The following is a 21,551-nucleotide window of genomic DNA, read 5'->3' as shown; positions in this document are numbered from 1 at the left end:
TCCAATGTATAAAGGGTATACAATGTCTATTTGTTGAAAAAAATTGTTTTGTATGAATTCTGTATTACACCTCTCCTGTAGTCAGTGTTGATCTTTACACCAATTTGATTAAATGTTGGATAAAAGCTGTTTGGAGGGGGGTAGTGTCTGTTTTATTGTGGCACAGTTGTGCTAGTTTGATATTTTGTCCATTGTATGTGAACTTTGACAGCACAAATCTAGGCTTAGGCCATGGTTTAATTTCTCAGCCATTAAACAGGGGTGCGTTTCCCAAAAGCATTGTTAGCCAATAGGTTGGAGATTAAAAAAAAATAATAATAAAAAAAAATAATTATATATATATATATTTGAAAGTCTTACCCCCAATCTGTTCCTTATAAAACAGAAAACAGTATAAAAAGTTTGAGCAATAAATTCTAATGTTTAGAGGTAGCTCAAGTACCTCAAAGATTGCAAAAATTATGAAAATTCAAAGAAATGAGTATATCGTAATTTATTTTAAACAATGCAGTATTTATTTTTGAACACATTCATAGTGAATTCTTTGTTCTATTTCTGACATAGAACAAGATCGTTCATAATCTCAGTCTGACCATGTCCAGCAAACTCTAAATGTATTGTTTTCATGGAAGCCCAGATTGAGTGCTATCAGGGTAAATTCTGAGATGGTCCTCGACAACTTGCAGCAGGAATTGCAGCTGTGTTTCATCATGGGTTAAAAATCCACTGTATTCCCGAATGAGTGTCACTCCATGTTCAGCGTGGTCATTGGCAACTTTTAGAGACTCTACTGTTTCAGCAGCATGCTTGTAGTCGTTTCTGTCCTCCCACAAGTTCAGATCAACAACGAGACATCCATCTTGAAGTTCCATCATTCGGAACAGTGTCATTGACTTTGTTGTGACTAAATCTTTCAAGTTCTTGTCCTTGAATGAATCAAGAGCAACAGTGATTCACTTGGAATGATCCTGATCTTGGTCTCCTTCATTCTGCATGGCACTCACCATCAGTCTTGGTTGACGAACTACCCGACTGTCAAAGAAAGCCAAGCTGACAAGTTCCTGTGACAAGTACCACAAGTGATTGGAAAACTTGCGTGCTGTTGACTTAGAGATGGCTGAATGTATAGATTAGTATTTACTGTATGTACTGACTTCAGCAGCAACAGGTTACTGTACGGAGCACCTGATGCTTGAGGTGCAGAGATCCAAGCTTTCAGATAGACACGCACTGCGAACACACACACATCACATACTCCTCTCACTTCTGCAGGAGTCAGTTTAAATTGAATGTATATGACTTTAGACATCCATCGGTCATGGTGCATTGCTCCCGGTGACATGAATCACACTCCTCTGGCAGGAGCAGCGCCAAGAATCTCAATCACAAGTTCCAAGAATTCTTTATAATCATCCCTCGGCTGACTCTGTTCAAGATTCTTGTTGGCATAATCGATGGTGCCTTGCTTTATGTCTTCCACTAGTCTTGCCACGTCATCTGCAATCCCTGGTTCATACTTGGCCATGTTTATGAATCCCCAGTATTCCTGGAAGCATTTGAAGAGTGGAACCTTGGTAGAAGGCATCGATTATCAGTTCCATAATGTGATGCTTGCAAGCCAGTGACAAGAGCTCCTTCTCAAGCTTCTGCTCTAGGTGTACACAGGCACCAGCGATCCGACCAGTGTTTTTAGCTAAGTAATTAAACATACATAGGGCTGCAACAGTGTTGATTAGTCAGCATAGTAGGTCCAAACAAGTCTAAACATGTCTGGAATATGAATTCATGGAAATTTTGCATCGTCAGCAAAACCATGGTATCTGGATATGAACCACAATGGATATGGATGGTCAGATGTGAACCACAATGATTGAATGTTGTGTGTATGATGACTGGAGAAAGTGTCAATTTACTTGGTATTTAAAATTGGGTTCTTAATTTATAAAGAGAATTAATCTATTATCAGTAGTATGTGAAATAACAGGGGGGCGCAGCTTTGGAGTATCAAAAACTTCACCATCATTGAGCTACCCCTAAATATTGTTCAGTTGTGCTTATATTTTGCCTGAATTTTTATTTCATATATAGGAACAAAATGAGAGGGTAAGATCATATTTCAAAAGTTAAAAAAAAAAGCTCCACCCTGTTTGCCAACTATGGTCATAAGTTCCATTGTTACCAACATAGTTCAACGATTTGGTGTTTCTCCAAACCGTAGTTCGAACGATTGTTTGCAAACAGCATCGCAAAGTAGTGTGGTTGGAACTACAACTCTTTACCTGTGGTTAGAAGCATAGCTCCTTGTTAGTTTGCTTTGTGGACAACATTTGTCTTCGCTGAGGCTTCTATATCTTTCATTCTGTCAAGACTTTGATCACGTTTACATGCATAAAAAAAAAAAAAAAAAAAAAGACTTGTTCAGGGTTTTGCAGAAAGTGGTGTTCTGAAGCGCAATATAAACATGAATGCAGGTGTTTTAAGGGATTGTCTCTTAAATGTTAAGAGAAAGTGCTTTAACACAAACAGTTTCTGTTGGGGAACACCTTCTGTGTCCATTTTAATGCGCAAGTGGTGTTTATGTCTGTATTCCAAAAGGGATAAATCAGCCTCCTAAGGGAGAGAGAACAATCATAATAGACAGCTTCAAACTCAGTTTTCAATAAAAATGGCTTAAAGTTCATTTAAAAAGTGAAGTTATTTTGGAGCCTCACATCTTTCAGCCCTCCACAGCTCTCACAGTGGATGGTAAAGACTTTGAAGGGAATAGGGCATAGGGATGATCTCTTCTGAATAGAACACGCCCATCTGAAGAGTGTGTATGTGCGTTTGTGCTCAAGCACATCGGGGGAACCCCAAAGTGTGATGTAGAGCAAAACACATCTATTGCAGAGCAATGCATCTGTCTCATTACATGGTGCACGCCGATTTCGTGTCTTCAGCAGCTTTTTCGCATTAAACGTTTTCCTGGTGTACGTGTAAATTAGCTTTTATAATTTAATTTTCACAGAAGTTATTTCTCCACCCCCTGCGTAACGCCATTAACGACAGTTCTATGTTGTTGAACCAATGTGGTTCGAACGATGGATGTGCAACATAGTTACTACGCTTTCGGGAAACAGTCATGACTAGCAAGTACATTTCTCCAACAATGCATCGTACTATGGTGGTTAAGCAATGAGTTACATTATTGTTCGGGAAACACACCAGTGGTTGGTAAATTTCAGAACGCTAACTGCCTGTAATTTTTTACAAAATTAAGAAAGCGATGCAATAGGTGAAAAGCTCTTTTACATGCTTAGATGTACAGCATATTTCATTTGTTGCAAATGTACTCTGAAACCCTCCTCCTACCCAGCACCACCGGTCTAAATCACCTTCAATTATGTCTAATTGCCTAACATGCATTTAAACACCTTTAATTTATTCAGAGAGTTGTCATGACTGAACATTTGTGTATTTAAATGAAAACTGACCTATCAACAATTTTTTTTTTTTTTTTTTATTGAAAAAAATCTAAACAACATGAAAATGATTATTTTTTATTTCATTTGATATCCTAAAGAATATTAAGGCTCTGAAAAAAAAAAAAAAAAAAATTTGTAAAAAGATCAATCGGGATGTCAAAAAAAAACAAAACAAAAAAACATAGAAAATAAGTTAGTTTGCTACAATAAAAATATAATTCAAATTTATCCAATATATATATATATATATATATATATATATATATATATATATATATACATACACACACACACACACACACACACACACACACCCCTTATCAATTGTCACTTATTTACAATGTTAATGCACTCCAAAAGAACACAAATCTCATCAAAGATAATACCTCATAAATAAGAGTGATTTGCATATGATGTTAATTCACATAAAAAAAAAAAAAAAAACTATTTTGCGCTTTTTACTTGCATGCTAAGAAGGTTATTATAGGTTATTCTATATATTTTGTTTTAAGATTGCTTCCTGAAATACAAAAGAGTGCAAGAGTTTTTCCCACAATTAACAATTATCTCTTAGTAGTTCTAAACAAAACAGATATGATAATCTGAAAAACAGATAAGACATTCAAAAAAGCCCCAGACTGCATAGAAAGAGCACACATTTAACATCATGGCAAGTGCTCACAGGCATTGGTATAAAAAAATTGTAATCCATAATGGGCAGCTCCTGTTTTAAAATCAGAACTTGAATGTGGTCAAGGCAGCAGCATCCCAGGGATTTTTTCCCTTTTTTTTTGGGTTGAACTTGACTTAAATATGTGCCAGAAACCCATACTATCACACAGACACACTCTTCCCTTTTGAATTTTGGGTTCTTTTGGGCCTCTGCCTTGCCCCTCTCATTGACTCCAACCCAAAGCAAATCCCTTCCAGTCCAAAGCTAGACGAACTCCACGTAGTTCTCCGGGATTAACCCTGTCTTCCCATCCAAGGTGCCCTCCAGCCAGCCTGGTTCCCTTGACGGATGAACTATAAGACAAGACGAGAAGAAAACAGAAGATCATTTTGGGTCACGCTAAGAGCTTTACCCGTCTTTTTTAGAAAGCAGCCCATGTGACAGCCAAGTTGTGAATAATGACTTTGCTGTCTCGATCTCTCAGCCAGTCTTTTAAAAGGACTGTTCTGTATTCAAGTTAAGCTTGATTTACAACATCATATTGTTGATTATCACAGTAAATCATTTCAATTTGAATCTTCAGAGAAGCAAGCAAGACTATTGTGTGCAGTAATGGACTTACGTTGGAAATCTATGGCTATGTTCAGAATGGATCACTAGCTAGGAGTACCGGTACTGCACAGTATACACTGTACACTACCTACTGTGTTTTAAAAAATGGTAAGTGAAATAGTCATTATTAATTTTTTCAAATGTTGGTGTGCTACATGATGCATATACTAATAAATGCTGTTAAAAATGTATTGTTTATTGTTTGTTCATGAAACCTTATGAATTTACTAATGTTAACAAATGAAACCTTATTGTAAAGTTTTCCCATGTCATTTGTCATTGAAAATACTATTGTGTAATAGTATTGTGTTTAATAGAATTCTGTGCTGGAAATGATTCTGATGGGAATGACATTAACATTTTTAAAAAGAAGGGAAAAAAAAGAAAATAGCCGACTTGCTTGTCTTTACTGAGGCTCAATTTATAGCCAACATTTTATGTATCCTGAATACAATCAATTAAATGATGTTTTAATAGTATGTATAATACTTTTTGAATACTAGGGCAAAATTAGTTAATTGGTGTGGTGGAAATGACACCACAACTTTTGGACAGTTGTAAATTTTGAAAAATGTATATCAATCACTTTCACACAATAAATAGTGAAATGATTTTGTTTATTCCACTCTTTCTTAAGATTATCACAGTTTCAAACATGTAATAATTTTTATTTTCCTAATGGATTTTCATAGTTTCATATTGAAAGTCTGGGTCTGGGACAAGGCTAAAACAGAAAAGTCTGTAGATAAAAGGCATTTGAAAAGTCCAAAAATAAATCAAAGCCCTGGTGAAAAGTTTCCAAGTCAGTTTTGAGACCTTTATATAACACAAAGAAGAAGAAAAAAAACAAGTTCAAATCTGCTAATTTTAATACAAATCAACCCCTGGGACATGAAAGAGCCCGAAGTTGAAGAAACACCTAAAAACGGTTATTTAGTATTTGTGGTCCAATTTTCTGAAAAATTTCTTAACCTTAAATAATGAGTCGAGAAAGATATTAAAAGTCATGGATGAAAATACTTCCAGTTCATTCATCACACTGGAAATGGAAGGTCACGTTAATATGGTACACATAGTCCTGGAGCGCATTAAGGTAAACATATTTGGAGTGCTCATAACGGAGGGGCTCGAGCACATGGATGGGAAGTTGTCTAAATCAAACTTTTTGAGGTAGGACTACTTTTCTAAGTGGATGAACTCTAAGTTGGTTCTAAAGTCTTTCCTTTGAGTCACAGAAATGCATTTTCCATGTGGATGAAGGCTTGGTCACATTCGCCCTTGCACGGCAAAATACAGTCAACTTAATGGGAATCCGTGCAATCAGGAATTTTGCCTGATGAAAATTTTGCTTTGGGAATCTCCCTTGTGGTTTAAATTTGGTGAACTTTGACATGCCAGATTGCATTTCTTTATGAGTAGTTACATCACGTCCTTCTCTGGTATCATTGCACACATCATTCTAAAGTTAACGGGCTCACTGTTTTACATGGTCATGACAAGAGTTGAAAGACTGGATATACCTTTACACAGACAAAGTCAGCAAGTAATTATATTTGCCGCATGCACTTCCATTGTAAGTGGTTCACTGTAACTGTGATTTTAGAATTACTAGACCTTTTTTTTCCCAGAGGGATGAGTCAAAATCATTTTCTGTGCTCATCGAAATTATACCTCAGATGCTGTCACTAGAGCTTAATTTGTATTGAACCCAAAACATTCTTTTAAAGACAATTCGCCTTCAAACCTCATACTTAGAACACTACACATGAATAAATCGTACAGTACAAACATGAATAAACTAGGCTGGGATGGCTAATATTGTTAGATCCTTGATTTTTATTTTTCCATACAGAGGCCCTACAAATAACCGTTTCAACTTTTGAAGCCTCTGTTTAATCATGCAATAGAGCCCTATTGACTACACTTAAGGATTCATTAAGCATTAATCTAATCTACTGCTCAGCAAAGTCAAGTGTCAAAGTGTGGAACGTCTGTGCTCTGGGGCCTGTTGAGGGGCAGGAGGTAGAACAAAACAGATCTATTGATTCTGTGCTTCTACAGTGAAGAGGCTCAAGGCAAAATATACCCACTGCACCTGCTGAGGGTCTTAAAAACAGAGACACCCCAGTAGGGACTCACCGTTCTCGAATATGGTCCCAGCGATAAAGGAGAGCTCCGAGTCGTGTTCAGCCTTACAGGCGTACAGTGCACGTGCTTTCCGTAGCGGAGGGCTAGGAATAGAAAAAATGAAAATAGTGTCTTTTTGGACTTGCAGCATGGTATTCTTTGATGTATCTGATCTGATGTCATCTACCATGATCTAAGAATGAGTGTCTTGTGTGTGTTTCAATAAAAGCAAGCAAATCTGACCTTTTGCTGAAGGAGTTAACATGGTCAGTGTCACAAATTTGCTTACATTTGAGTAGTGACTTAGAAATAGTGTGACATCTTAAATAGTTTTTTTTTAAAATCCTAAAACTTTCTTTCAATGTGGATTTTTGAACCCCACATTCCATGCAATATCAAACATATATGCATTGTCTACTGGAGGCACTACAAATTCTACAGACCAGCCACTTTCCCATTAAACACAGTTTACAGTATGATGTAACCCAGAGTGCATCACATGTTGTCCCTGTGATGTCAGTTTGTTCAGCTCATGTGTGTATGCTCAGATGTTGGAGGGGAAGGTGTGAAATTGCAAAGCCAACACTAAACATTGTTATTGATTAGAAGACATGTAGTTAGGCTAAGCAAGCGAGTGGAGGACACACACCTGATGGGGGAGGACTCGCTGGAGGTGGACGAGGCCAGCTGAGGACTGGAGGAGGCGGAGAACATCGGCCAGGAAGGGGAGCGTGGTGAGGTGGGGCTGGGTGAAGCGGGGCTGTGACACACACACACATAGCGCTATATGACCAAGCACCAACATTTATGTTATGACAGCTGCTGAGCGAGACCTTTCACATCTTAGAGGGAACTTATAGATATATGAAATGTAGCATACACATACATAGAGATTAATCAAATTAAACATGCTTCACCCAAAATAGTTTATCCAGATATGGAAATTCTTTCATTGTTTACACACCATTATGTTCCAAACCCAATTGAATTTCTTTCTTCAGTGGAACACAACAGATGTTGTTCAGCAGAATGTCTAGACTGCTCTTTTATATACAATAAAAGTGAATGGGGACTGGAGCTGTTGAGCTCCAAAAAACCTCTCAAATCTAATTTTTGCTCAAGTTTATTTCAAAACATAAAAAATAAAATAAATAAATAATGAATGAATAACTAAACAAATGATATATATATATATATATATATATATATATATATATATATATATATATATATATATATATATAATTTCTTTTTCTTTTTTTTTTAACCCCCACTGGCAATTTTTTGTTGTTGTTTTGTTTCTTGTTTTAAGTGTAAATCTAACCAAATTTAGCAAGGTTAATGCTTATTTTTTCTTCTTGTTATCAGCATAAATCTAACCACTTTTTTTTTTTTTCAATGCACAAATCTTTTATTCTTAATTTTTCTCTTGTTTTAAGCAAAAGTGTAACAACATTAAGTGAGGTTTGTGCTTATTTCTTGTTTTAAGCATAAATATAATTATATGAGTTAATCATTGTGCTATAAGTTGTGCTAATTTTGTTCTTGTTTTAAGCAAAAATCAAACACAATTTAGTGAGGGTTGTGCTTCAAATCAGAATAAAATAAGTTTGTCAATTCAAGGTATATTCTCTGGGAACAAGACTTAATATCTTAAATTTTTTGCTTCTTAAGTAAATGTATCTTGTTTTAATGATGTTTAGATATTTTACTGGAAAACAAGAAAAAATACCAATAAAGGAAATGATTTTTTTGCAGTGAACATTAAACCATGTTGCATAACGTCCTGGTTACTTGCATAACCTCCGTTCCCTGATGGAGGGAACGAGACGTTGTGTCGATGTAGTGACACTAGGCGTCACTCTTTGGAGCCCGAAACACCTCTGGTCTTTGATAAAAGACCAATGAAAATTGGCAAATGGTATTTGCATACCACTCCCTCGGACATACGGGTATAAAAGGAGCTGGTATGCAACCACTCATTCAGGTTTTGTGCTGAGGAGCCAAGACAAGGTCCCGGCCATTTCAGCGGGTAGTTCAGCGTTGTGGCAGGAGGGACACAACGTCTCGTTCCCTCCATCAGGGAACGGAGGTTACACAAGTAATCAGGACATTCCCCATCTATCACTCACTCAATGTTGTGTCGATGTAGTGACACTAGGGGTCCCTATATGAAATGCCACAACTGGCTGAACTATGTTACATGAACTGGCGGTGTGTGACGGGCAGACCACTGTGTGCCTCGTAGCCAGCGCACCAGGCCGACATGTAACCTCCCCCAAAGCTGTTATGAGTGTCGAATGGCCCTTCGGGGACAAGTCGACTGCCCAAAAGATAGAGACAGGCTAGCCCAATCGTGGCACTTACCCTCTTTTTTTTCTTCTCCCCAAAAAAAAGGAATTAACCGACTGGGGCCACCAGGTCTACGTCGGGGGGGGGGTGTCCCTCCCAAGGGGAAGACACCGCAGAGACCACACCCAGCCCAGAGAGAGCGTGTGTGTGTGTGTGTGTGTGTGGGGGGGGGGTATATTGAGTGGAAATATGTCATATGGTCTTGCCGAGCTATGTCGGAAGTATGTCATGTGGATAAGTCCCATGGTAGGTCCTACCCAACGGGAGGAGTTTCTACAAGCATGGTGACTGGGGCAGAGGGGCCTCTGCCCAAGGAAGACGCAGTTTACCAACAGGGAAACGAATTAGTGGAAGATATACGTCGCATGGGGTTACCTATGGGGAACCACCATATGCAGAGCACCTACCCCTGTACAGGGCTTAGTTAGCACATGTACTGAGCCGGCAGCGAGTTTCTCCGCGAACTCGTCTGCCACAGGGCTCGGAGGAAATCATCCAAGGAACACTTTTGTGAACACTACTGGGAGTCAACAGCGCACGTCTTCAGCTCAGGGGAGGTGAAAGGCGCTATGCGCAAGCGACACACCCAGCCAGCCGTCCCGGATTTACCTGCTTGTGAGTGCCACTACACGGGACGAAACCGGTTCCACCTGGAGATTGTAGAACCTTGCAAATGCGTTGGGTGTTGCCCAGCCCGCTGCTCTGCAAATGTCTGTTAGAGAGGAGCCACTGGTCAAGGCCCAGGAGGCCGCTACACCCCTGGTAGAATGGGCTCGTACAACGGGGGCGGCACGTCCTGGGCGTGATATGCCATTGTTATGGCGTCAATGAGCCAGTGGGCGATCCTCTGCTTGGAGACAGCGCTTCCTTTCTGCTGTCCACCAAAGCAGACAAAGAGCTGCTCAGAGACTCTAAAGCTCTGCGTGCAATCCAAATAGATGCTTAAAGCGCGAACCAGACACAGCAACGTCAGGGCTGGGTCTGCCTCCTCCTGGGGCAGCACTTGCAGGTTCACCACCTGGTCCCTAAAAGGGGTCGTGGGAACCTTGGGCACATAGCCCGGTCAGGGTCTCAGGATCACGTGAGAGTAGCCCGGACCGAACTCCAGACATGTTTCGCTGACAGAGAACGCTTGCAGGCCTCCTACCCTCTTGATGGAAGTGAGCGCAGTCAGGAGGGCAGTCTTCAAAGAGAGTGCCTTAAGCTCAGCTGACTGCAAGGGCTCAAAGGGGGCTCCCCGTAGACCCTAAAGAACTACAGAGAGGTCCCGTAAGAGAACGAGGCACGGTCTGAAGAGATTCAACCTCCTGGCGCCTCTCGGGAACCTGATGATCAGGTCGTGCTTCCCTAAGGACTTACCGTCCACTGTGTCGTGGTGTGCCGCTATAGCGGCTACATACACCTTCAAGGTGGAGGGGGACAGCCGCCCTTCCAACCTCTCCTGCAGGAAGGAAAGCACCGATCCGACTGTGCATCTCTGGGGGTCTTCACGTCGGGAAGTACACCACTTAGTGAACAGATGCCACTTAAAAGGCATACAGGCGCCTCGTAGAGGGGGCCCTAGCCTGAGTGATCATGTCTACCACCACGGGTAGTAGGCTGCTTAAGTCTTCTGCGTCCCGTCCAGGGGCCAGACATGGAGATTCCAGAGGTCTGGTCGCAGGTGCCAGATGGTGCCCCGTCCCTGAGAAAGAAGGGCCAGGGGGGGGACTGTCACGAGGAGCGTGAGGTCCGAGAACCATGTCTGGGTGGGCCAGTAGGGTGCTACCAGGACGACCTGCTCCTTGTCCTCCCTGACCTTGCACAGGGTCTGTGCAAGTAGGCTCACTGGGGGAAATGCATATTTGCGAAGTCCAGGGGGCCAGCTGTGTGCCAGCACGTCTATACCGAGAGGTGCCTCGGTCAGGGCGTACCAGAGCGGGCAGTGGGAGGATTCTTGGCAGGCGAACAGGTCTACCTGGGCCTGCCTGAATTGACTCCAAATCAGCTGGACCACCTGAGGGTGGAGTCTCCACTCTCCCCTGAGGGTAACCTGCCATGACAGCGCATTCGCTGCAGTGTTGAGGTCGCCCGGGATGTGAGTGGCTTGCAGCGACTTGAGGTGCTGCTGACTCCAGAGGAGGAGATGGTGGGCGAGTTGTGATATACAACAGGAGCGCAGACCACCTTGACGGTTGACATATGCTACCATTGCCGTGTTGTCTGTCCGAACTAACACATGCTTGCCCTGGATCAATGGCTGAAACCTCCGCAGGGCGAGCAGAATTGCCAGCAACTCGAGGCAGTTGATGTGCCAACGTAGCCGTGGGCCCATCCAGGAGCCGGGGGCTGCGTGCCCATTGCATACAGTGCCCCAGCCTGTTTTGGAGGCGTCTATCGTAACCACAACATACCTGGAGAGCGCTCTAGGGGAGCGCCTGCCCGTAGAAATGCGAGGTCGGTCCAAGGGCTGAAGAGGTGGTGACAGACCGGCGTGATGGCCACGCGATGTGTCCCGCGGTGCTATGCCCATCTCGGGACTCGAGTCTGAAGTGGTCTCATATGCATCAACCCGAGTGGAGTGGCCACCGCTGAGGATGTCATATGCCCCAGGAGCCTCTGAAACAGTTTCAATGGAACCGCTGTCTTCTGTCTGAACGCCTTCAAACAGGTCAGCACCAACTGTGCACACTCGTTCATGAGGTGCGCCGTCAACGAGTCCAACTCCAAGTCGAGAAAAGAGATGCTCTGAACCGGCAGGAGCTTGCTCTTTTCCCAGTTGACCCGAAGCCATAGTTGACTGAGGTGCGAGAGCACCAGGTACCTGTGTGCACACAACACATCCCGAGAGTGAGCTAGGATTAGCCAATCATCGAGAGTTGAGGACATGAATGCCCACTTCCCTTAGCGGGGCAAGGGCTGCCTCTGCGACCTTGGTGAAGACGTGAGGGGATAAGGACAGGCCGAAAGGGAGGACCTTGTACTGATATGCCCGACCCTCGAATGCAACCCGCAGGAAGGGTCTGTGTCGAGGCAGAATCGAGATGTGGAAGTATGCATCCTTCAGGTCTACCGCCGTGAACCAATCTTGATGCCGGACGCTCGCTAGAATGTGTTTTTGCGTCAGCATCTTGAACGGGAGTCTGTGTAAAACCCGGTTCAGTACTCGCAGGTCCAAGATTGGCCGCAACCCACTGCCTTTTTTTGGTACAATGAAGTAGGGTCTGTAAAACCCCTTCTTCATCTCGGCTGGAGGGAGGGACAGGCTCTATCGCATCCTTCCGAAGGAGGGTAGCGATCTCAGTGCGCAAGGTATTGGCGTTCTCGCCCTTCACCGAGGTGAAGTGGATGCCACTGAACCTGGGCGGATGCCTGGCAAACTGAATCGCGTAGCCGAGTCGGACGGTCCGGACCAACCATCGCGACGGGTTGGAAAGTGCAAGCCATGCGTTCAAGCTCCGGGCGAGGGGTCCAAGGGGACATTCTCGTCGGACGTACCAGCGGGTGGGGCCTCATGACAGGGCGGAGCCTGAAGTGCCACATTGTGTCGTGGCCGTGCTGAGTTCAGGGACATTGAAGCACTTACCTGGCTCCTTGTGACCACCCCCAGAACAGCTTGGGACAGGGGAGGAAGAGGCCTGTCCTTGTGACCCGTGGAGACTGTCACATCGGGGGCAGATTTGTGCCACAGCTGAGCGCGCAGGGGCGGGGAGACCGCCGCTGGAGCGCCAAATCTGTCAAAATGGAGTGGTGGACGGTGGTCGTGATGACGGCCGTGCACACCGGGTATGTGACCCAGGGAACAAGGAAACCACTCTTGCTGAACTCTTGGGTACTGCAGCCACTTGGGCATGCGGCGCAATTAAATGCAAAGGTAACAAAAGATTCTCCTCCCGGCCCTCCACCGGGGAATGGAGTGGTCTGCTTACCAGCTCCAGAGCAGCGGGTTTCGTCATCCCTGGGTCGCCCATCTCAGGGGCGCTTCGCAGTCACCCAGGGGGACGCCCTTGCCGGGGCAGGATGTGCCGGATAGCCGTGGCTTGTCGGCCTCTCCCATCTCGACCAGGTTGAGCCAAAGGTGGTGCTCCTGAACCACCAAGGTGGACATCGCCCGCCCGAGAGACCGCGCATACGGAAAGTATTCACAGCGCTTCACTTTTTCCACATTTTGTTATGTTACAGCCTTATTCCAAAATGGATTAAATTCATTATTTTCCTCAAAATTCTACAAACAATACCCCATAATGACAACATGAAAGAAGTTTGTTTGAAATCTTTTTTGCAAATTTATTAAAAATAAAAAAATGAAATAAATCACATATACATAAATATTCACAGCCTTTGCTCAATACTTTGTTGAGGTACATTTGGCACCAATTACAGCGTCAAGACTTTTTGAGTATGATGCTACAAGCTTGGCACACCTATTTTTGGGCAGTTTCTCCCATTCTTCTTTGCAGGACCTCTCAATCAGGTTGGATGGGGAGCGTCGGTGCACAGCCATTTTCAGATCTCTCCAGAGATGTTCAATTGGGTTCAAGTCTGGGCTCTGGCTGGGCCACTCAAGGACATTCACAGAGTTGTCCCGTAGCCACTCCTTTGTTATCTTGGCTGTGTGCTTAGGGTCGTTGTCCTGTAGGAAGATGAACCTTCACCCCAGTCTGAGGTCCAGAGCGCTCTGGAGCAGGTTTTCATCAAGGATGTCTCTGTACACTGCTGCATTCATCTTTCCCTCGATCCTGACTAGTCTCCCAGTTCCTGCCGCTGAAAAACATCCCCACAGCATGAGGCTGCCACCACCATGCTTCACTGTAGGGATGGTATTGGCCAGGTGATGAGCGGTGCCTGGTTTCCTCCAGACATGACGCTTGCCATTCAGGCCAAAGCATTCAATCTTTGTTTCTCATGGTCTGAGAGTCCTTCAGGTGCCTTTTGGCAAACTCCAGGCGGGCTGTCATGTGCCTTTTACTGAGGAGTGGCTTCCGTCTGGCCTGATTGGTGGAGTGCTGCAGAGATGGTTGTTCTTCTGGAAGGTTCTCCTCTCTCCACAGAGAAATGCTGGAGCTCTGTCAGAGTAACCATCGGGTTCTTGGTCACCTCCCTGACTAAGGCCCTTCTCCCCTGATCGCTCAGTTTGGCCAGGCGGCCAGCTCTAGGAAGAGTTCTGGTGGTTCCAAACTTCTTCCATTTACGGATGATGGAGGCCACTGTGCTCATTGGGACCTTCAATACTGCAGAAATTTTTCTGTACCCTTCCCCAGATCTGTGCCTCGATACAATCCTGTCTCGGAGGTCTACAGACAATTCCTTGGACTTCATGGTTTGGTTTGTGCTCTGACATGCACTGTTAACTGTGGGACCTTATATAGACAGGTGTGTGCCTTTCCAAATCATGTCCAATCAACTGAATTTACCACAGGTGGACTCCAATCAAGTTGTAGAAACATCTCAAGGATGATCAGTGGAAACAGGATGCACCTGAGCTCAATTTTGAGTGTCATGGCAAAGGCTGTGAATACTTATGTACATGTGATTTTTTTCAGTTTTTATTTTGAATAAATTTGCAAAGATTTCAAACAAACTTCTTTCACGTTGTCATTATGGGGTATTGTTTGGAGAATTTTGAGGAAAATTATGCATTTAATCCATTTTGGAATAAGGCTGTAACATAACAAAATGTGGAAAAAGTGAAGCGCTGTAAATACTTTCCGGATGCACTGTAGGTGCACCGCAAGCGCCTTATCCACCGGGGAGGATTGCTGAATAGCCCTTGGCTGCCCCACCATTGAGGGTAGTGAGGGCGGGGGAGCTGAAAGATCGGGACTGGGCAGTAAAAGGTGTCTCCCACGACCTTGTCAGCTCCTCGTGCACTTCCGGGAAGAAAGGAACTGGGGCGGGGTGTGGCTGTGAGTGGCGCCGCGAGCCCAGGAACCAATCATCGAGCCGTGAGGGTTCAGGGGAGAGCGGAGGGCTCCACTCTAGCCCGACGCTCGCAGCTGCCCGGGAAAGCATATATGTCATCTCCGCGTCAGCCTGTGACTGGGCGGCTGCACCCGAAGGGAGGAGCCCAGCTGAGGCTTCCGTGTCCGACTGGATGAGCCCGCTCTCCGATGCTGTGCTCGAGAGCTCATCACCTTCGCGGGCTCTGAATAAGAGGTCAAACTTGCCGTGAGACGAGCCGGCGGTCTCATCCGGAAGCCCGATCGGGGCAGACAAGCGTGCTGGGGAATGGGAGGTCCGTGGGGGGATACCTGGCGGAGGTGGTCCCATTGGGGTCCCAAAATCGCCCCCAGTGCTAGCCACGCTGGCCTCATACCCGTGGGTAGAAGGACCGAGGCGGGGAGCCTCTGGCGTGGCTTGCTTTCGTACGAAGGCAAGCCGCGACCGCATCGTTGACATGGACATGTTCTCGCAATGAGTACATGACCCATCCATGAACGCTGTCTCCGTGTGGGCAGTGCCCAGACATGAAAGACAGTGATCGTGGCCGTCAGAAGGCAAGAGATAATGACCGCAACCAGGAATGACACACAAACGGAAAGGCATCTTTAAAAAGACGCGTCTTTAAAAAGACATTCCGTGTGTGCCGCTCTTTTAGAGAAATATACTCTTTTTTTAGAATATACTCTTTTATTTCTGCCGAAGCGCCCAGGGGCATTCTCTGCAGTGCACCAGTGCAGAGGGGGGAGAAGCCACTGAAATGTGCCGTCAGATCCAGCAGTGGTGAATGAACAGCCGTGGGAATTCAGCTCAGTGAGCAGACCGTTCGGCTCCGAAGAGAAAATCTGAATGAGTGGTTGCATACCAGCTCCTTTTATACCCGCATGTCCAGGGCAGTGGTATGCAAATACCACTCGCCAATTTTCATTGGCCTTTTATCAAAGACCAGATGTGTTTCTGGCTCCCAAGAGTGACCCCTAGTGTCACAATGTCGAGTGAGTGACAGATAGGGAACAATATGTCATGAGATATGCAAGAAATAATGCTGTTGGGCGTTATTGATGCCAAACTTTGTTCAAAATTATTAGTGATTAATGATTCTCACACAAATTCATTGTATGACTTCATAAAACTTGGAATATAGCTTACAGATGGTATTGAATACTTACAGTAGAGTGTATGGTGCTTTATGATGCATTTTGTTCTTTCTGGACAGTATCTGGTCACTATATATGTTTTTATTATATGGATAAGAGCATCTTGGACATTATACCTGACAGAAAGTCATACGGGTTTGAAACAACAAGAGAGTGAGTAAATAATGACAGAATTTTCATTTCTGTTTGAACTATTCATATAAGAGTTAAACATGCAAACTCCTGAAGAAAAAAAGATTAGTGATAATTTGTGTTAACACAGTAAACGTAACATAATGGTGAGCTCACTTTTAATTTGATGGGGTTTTCAATGCCTGTGTGTGCTTACAAATTCAGTAACTGGTTTTTCAAGGGGTGTTGTTTTTTTTTCTCTTTTTTTTTCTCATAATTGTCTAATAAAACTTCAGTACTGGTTCTAGTACAAGGACAAGCTTACCTTGTCGACACACTGCTGCGAACCATCGGATTTTGACTGAAATTGATAAGAAACAAGAACTGGTAAATGAACATTCTTTCCAGACAGATCTTTATCTTTATGGACAGATTGAACAATGCTACACATTTTTTTCATTTGCTGTGAGTCATTGCACTTTTTATGAGCTGACAATAGACTTTAGTCAGGGTACACTTAATGAAAATGTTTTAGTTTTCAACCACAACAAAATTAAATAAAAATGCCATCCATGCACAATAAGGTCTATAGTATGTTAGACCAAGTGTTTGCCTTTTGTCTTTTAAGAGAATACAATATCTTTCAGTTCAATCTGTTTCCTCAATCAGCATTGGAAGCAACAGGTTCTTCTAGAAGAATAAGAATATAATCAGCTTTGTGCTTCATTCTCTGCTTTGTGACAAAATAACATACATAAAAGCAGATCACTGATGTTATCTACTGTGAAACCAGTTCGCTATTATTCATAATAAAAAAAGAAACGGTAACCATAACTGCATTTCTAGATTTCCACCCATTTCAGCACATCTATGTTCTTGTGTGTCCAAACCAACAGTGTGAATCCACTAGTGAATAGAATAGGAGTTTGTGGACACATTATCATGATCAGGAATTAGTGCCCAAGCATCTGTCACACACACAAACACACTCGCTGCTAAACCAATGAGCGTCTACTGGGAGAAATAGTGAGGTTGTCATGGAAACAGTATGACCTCATGTGGTAAGTTAAAATAATGTAAATGTCCATATACATTTAGCAGCTAAATGTAGCAGGAGTCACTCAGGCTCAGCCAAAATGTATTGTGCTGTTGTATTTAGCACAAAGTCCCATTTTGTATTTATTTCAGGATAGTTTATTGTGAGAAAAATAAATTAAGAATTCACTCTTTACAGGAAAGAAAATGAAGCATTAGTAGCTTAAACAGGGAAACCATTATTTGCTTATTTGTTTCCCTTTTTTTTTTCTTTTTGTCTTCTTTTTTTACAAAAAGTGTGTCCTAAATATTGCTTTCATAAAATTATTTCTACACAATAAAAATAAAGCACCTGAGGTCGTGGTATATTGTGAAATTAGTCACTTTGCTGGATTTTACTAAACTACACCAAATCCTTTTAAATATAATATATTAAATATTTTGAACATGTGATATATATATATATATGCTCTTTATATAATACATATTATACATATATAATGTTTTTATATGTGGTAGACACGTTTTCTTTTAATGTGTATAAGTTTTATAGACAGTTATAGTTTTATATTAACTTACATATAACTATCCCTGTGACTCCTATATCAGGTTAGATGATTGCATACACTTCTAAAATTATATATAATTTTAAATATATATATTACTATATACTTATAATAATTGTAAATATTAATAGGCCTAATATATAGTCATACAATTAATAATATATATATATAGTACAATCTATATGGTGTGAAATGTACAGTATTTACTTGTATAGTATTTTTTACTACATATATACATATTTATATTACATATATTTGTAATATGATATACTGCATTAATGTGATACATTATATACACTACCGTTCAAAAGTTTGGGGTCACTTGACTGAAATGTTTCTCTTGATCTTAAAAATCTTTTGATCTGAAGGAGCATGCTTAAATGTTTGATATCAGTTTTGTAGACAAAAATATAATTGTGCTACCATATTAATGTATTTCATTATAAAACTAAAATTGTATTTAAAAAAATAATAATAATAATTTAAATTGATGACTTGGACCAAATAATACAGAAAAGCAGCTAATAAGCGCCCAACATAGATGAGAACTCCTTCAAAACTGTTTAAAAAGCATCCCATGGTGATACCTCAAGAAGTTGGTTGAGAAAATGTCAAGAGTACATGTCTGCAAATTCTAGGCAAAGTGTGGCCATTTTGAAGATGCTAAAATATAACACATTCTGTATATCTGTATATCTGTACACTCACCAGCCACTTTATTAGGTACACCTGTACATTTACTTATTCATGCCAATCGTGTGGCAGCAGTGTAATGTATAAAATCATGCAGATGTGTGTCAGGAGCTTCAGTTAATGTTCACATCAATCATCAGAATGGGGAAAATATGTGATCTCAGTGATTTCGACCATGGCATGATTGTTGATGCCTGACGGGCTGGTTTGAATATTTCTGTAACTGCTGATTTAGAGTGTAAAGAGAACGGCTTGTTGATCAGAGAAGTCAACAGAGAATGGCCAGACTGGTTCGAGCTGACTGAAAGGCTACAGTAACTCAGATAATCACTCAGAATCACTCAATCTCAGAATGTATAACCTTAGCGGACGGGCTACAACAGCAGAAGACCACGTCGGGTTCCACTTCTGTCAGCCAAGAATAGACAACTGAGGTTGCAGTGGGCCTACCACCAGTGTACCTCAGCAGAAATCCAGATTTGTCTGACCAGGCGAATCTGGCTTTTCCAATCGTCTAGTGTTGAGTTTTGGTGAGCCTGTGCCAACTGCAGCCTCAGTTTCCTGTTCTTAGCTGACAGTAGTGGTACCCAGAGGGGTCTTCTGCTGCTGTAGCCCATCCGAATCAATGTTCAACGTGTTGTATGTTCAGAAATGCTTTTGTAACGCGTGTTTATTTGGGTTATTGTCACCTTCCTGTCAGCTTGGACCAGTCTGGTCATTCTCCTGCTGACCTCTGTCATTAACAAGCTGTTTCCATCCGTAGAACCACCGCTCACTGGATGTTTTTAGTTTTTGGCATCATTCCGAGTAAATTCTAGAGACTGTTGTGCATGAAAATCCCAGGAGATCAGCAGTTACAGAAAAACTCAAATCAGCCCGTCTGGCACCAACACTCATGCCACGGTCGAAATCACTGAGATCAAATTTTTCCCCCATTCTGATGGTTGATGTGAACATTAACTGAAGCTCCTGACCCATATCTGCATGATTTTATACATTACACTGCTGCCACATGATTGGCTGATTAGATAATCACATGAATAATTAGATGTACAGGTGTACCTAATAAAGTGGCTGGTGAGTGTATGTGTATGTATGTATGTGTATATATTTATATATATTTATATATATATATATAAATATATAACTCAGCAAAAAACAGAAACGTCCCTTTTTCAGGACACTGTATTTTAAAGATAATTTTGTAAAAATCCAAATAACTTTACAGATCTTTATTGTAAAGGGTTTAAACAATGCTTTCCATGCTTGTTCAATGAACCATAAACAATTAATGAACATGCACCTGTGGAACAGTCGTTAAGACACTAACAGCTTACAGACGGTAGGCAATTAAGGTCACAGTTATAAAAACTTTGGACACTATGGAGACCTTTCTACTGACTCTGAAAAACACCAAAAGAAAGATGCCCAGGGTCCCTGCTCATCTGTGTGAATGTGCCTTAGGCATGCTGCATGGAAGCATGCGGACTGCAGGTGTGGCCAGGGAAATACATTTAAATGTCTGTACTGTGAGACGCCTAAGACAGCGCTACAGGGAGACAGGAAGGATAGTTGACCATCCTCACAGTGGCAGACCATGTGTAACAACACCTGCACAGGATCGGTACATCCGAATATCACACCTGCGGGACAGGTACAAGATGGCAACAACAACTGCCCGAGTTACACCAGGAACGCACAATCCCTCCATCAGTGCTCATACTGTCCGCAATAGGCTGAGAGAGGCTGGACTGAGGGCTTGTAGGCCTGATGTAAGGCAGGTCCTTACCAGACATCACTGGCAACAACTTCGCCTATGGGCACAAACCCACCTTCGCTGGACCAGACAGGACTGGCAAAAAGTGTTCTTCACTGACGAGTCACGGTTTTGTCTCACCAGGGGTGATGGTCGGACTCGCGTTTATCGTCGAAGGAATGAGCATTACACCGAGGCCTGTACTCTGGAGCAGGATCGATTTGGAGGTGGAGGGTCCGTCATGGTCTGGGGCGGTGTGTCACAGCATCATCGCACTGTGTTTGTTGTCATTGCAGGCAATCTCAACGCTGTGTGTTACAGGGAAGACGTCCTCTTCCCTCATGCTGACATGACCCTCCAGCATGGCAATGCCACCAGCCATACTGCTCGTTCTGTGCGTAATCCTGCAAGACAGGAATGTCAGTGTTCTGCCATGGCCAGCGATGAGCTCGGATCTCAATTCCATTGAGCACGTCTGGGACCTGTTGGATCGGAGGGTGAGGGCTAGGGCCATTCCCCCAGAAATGTCCGGGAACTTGCAAGTGCCTTGGAAATGTGGGGTAACATCTCACAGCAAGAACTGGCAAATCTGGTGCAGTCCATGATGAGGAGATGCACTGCAGTAATTAATGCAGCTGGTGGCCACACCAGATACTGACTGTTACTTTTGATTTTGACCCCCATTTTGTTCAGGGACACATTATTCAATTTCTGTTAGTCACATGTCTGTGAAACTTGTTCAGTTTATGTCTTAGCTCTTGAATCTTTTTATGTTCATACAAATACTTACACATGTTAAGTTTGCTGAAAATTAAAGCAGTTGAAAGTAAGAGGATGTTTCTTTCTTTGCTGAGTTATATATATATATATATATATATATATATATACACACACACACACACACACACACACACACACACTTTTAATGTTTATAAGTTTTATATGTTTTATATATTTCTTTGTGACTTCTATATCAGGTTAGATGATTGCATACACTTGTACAATTATTGTATGCTCTTTGTACTCTGTCTCTGTTATCTTTAGGAAGGCACTGCTCACGTTTTCTAAGCCATGAGAGTGTCTGTC

At 42.7% G+C, this 21,551-nt stretch overlaps 1 protein-coding gene across 4 annotated transcripts in view; it reads right to left on the bottom strand.

Annotated features, from left to right (window-relative positions):
* Nucleotides 1-3,562: 3,562 nt before the first annotated feature.
* LOC127430411 (rho GTPase-activating protein 26-like) overlaps nucleotides 3,563-21,551 on the bottom strand; it is a 180,252-nt gene continuing 162,263 nt past the window's right edge. For 2 of the 4 annotated variants that reach the window (XM_051680146.1, XM_051680147.1), the window contains exons 21-24: nucleotides 16,741-16,776; nucleotides 7,526-7,636; nucleotides 6,889-6,980; nucleotides 3,565-4,490 (exon numbers count right to left, since the gene is read on the bottom strand). In XM_051680146.1, the coding sequence (XP_051536106.1) occupies nucleotides 4,402-4,490; nucleotides 6,889-6,980; nucleotides 7,526-7,636; nucleotides 16,741-16,776 (328 nt within the window). In that variant the 3' untranslated portion in view covers nucleotides 3,565-4,401. Of the gene's footprint in view, nucleotides 4,491-6,888; nucleotides 6,981-7,525; nucleotides 7,637-16,740; nucleotides 16,777-21,551 lie in introns of all 4 variants that reach the window. The other 2 variants (XM_051680148.1, XM_051680149.1) reach the window with 2 other exon arrangements.

Source organism: Myxocyprinus asiaticus, chromosome 40 (assembly GCF_019703515.2).
Source record: "Myxocyprinus asiaticus isolate MX2 ecotype Aquarium Trade chromosome 40, UBuf_Myxa_2, whole genome shotgun sequence".
NCBI classification, from domain to species: Eukaryota; Metazoa; Chordata; class Actinopteri; order Cypriniformes; family Catostomidae; genus Myxocyprinus; species Myxocyprinus asiaticus.
Note: the sequence above shows the minus strand (reverse complement) of the source record. Positions and strands in the feature narration are given on the sequence as shown.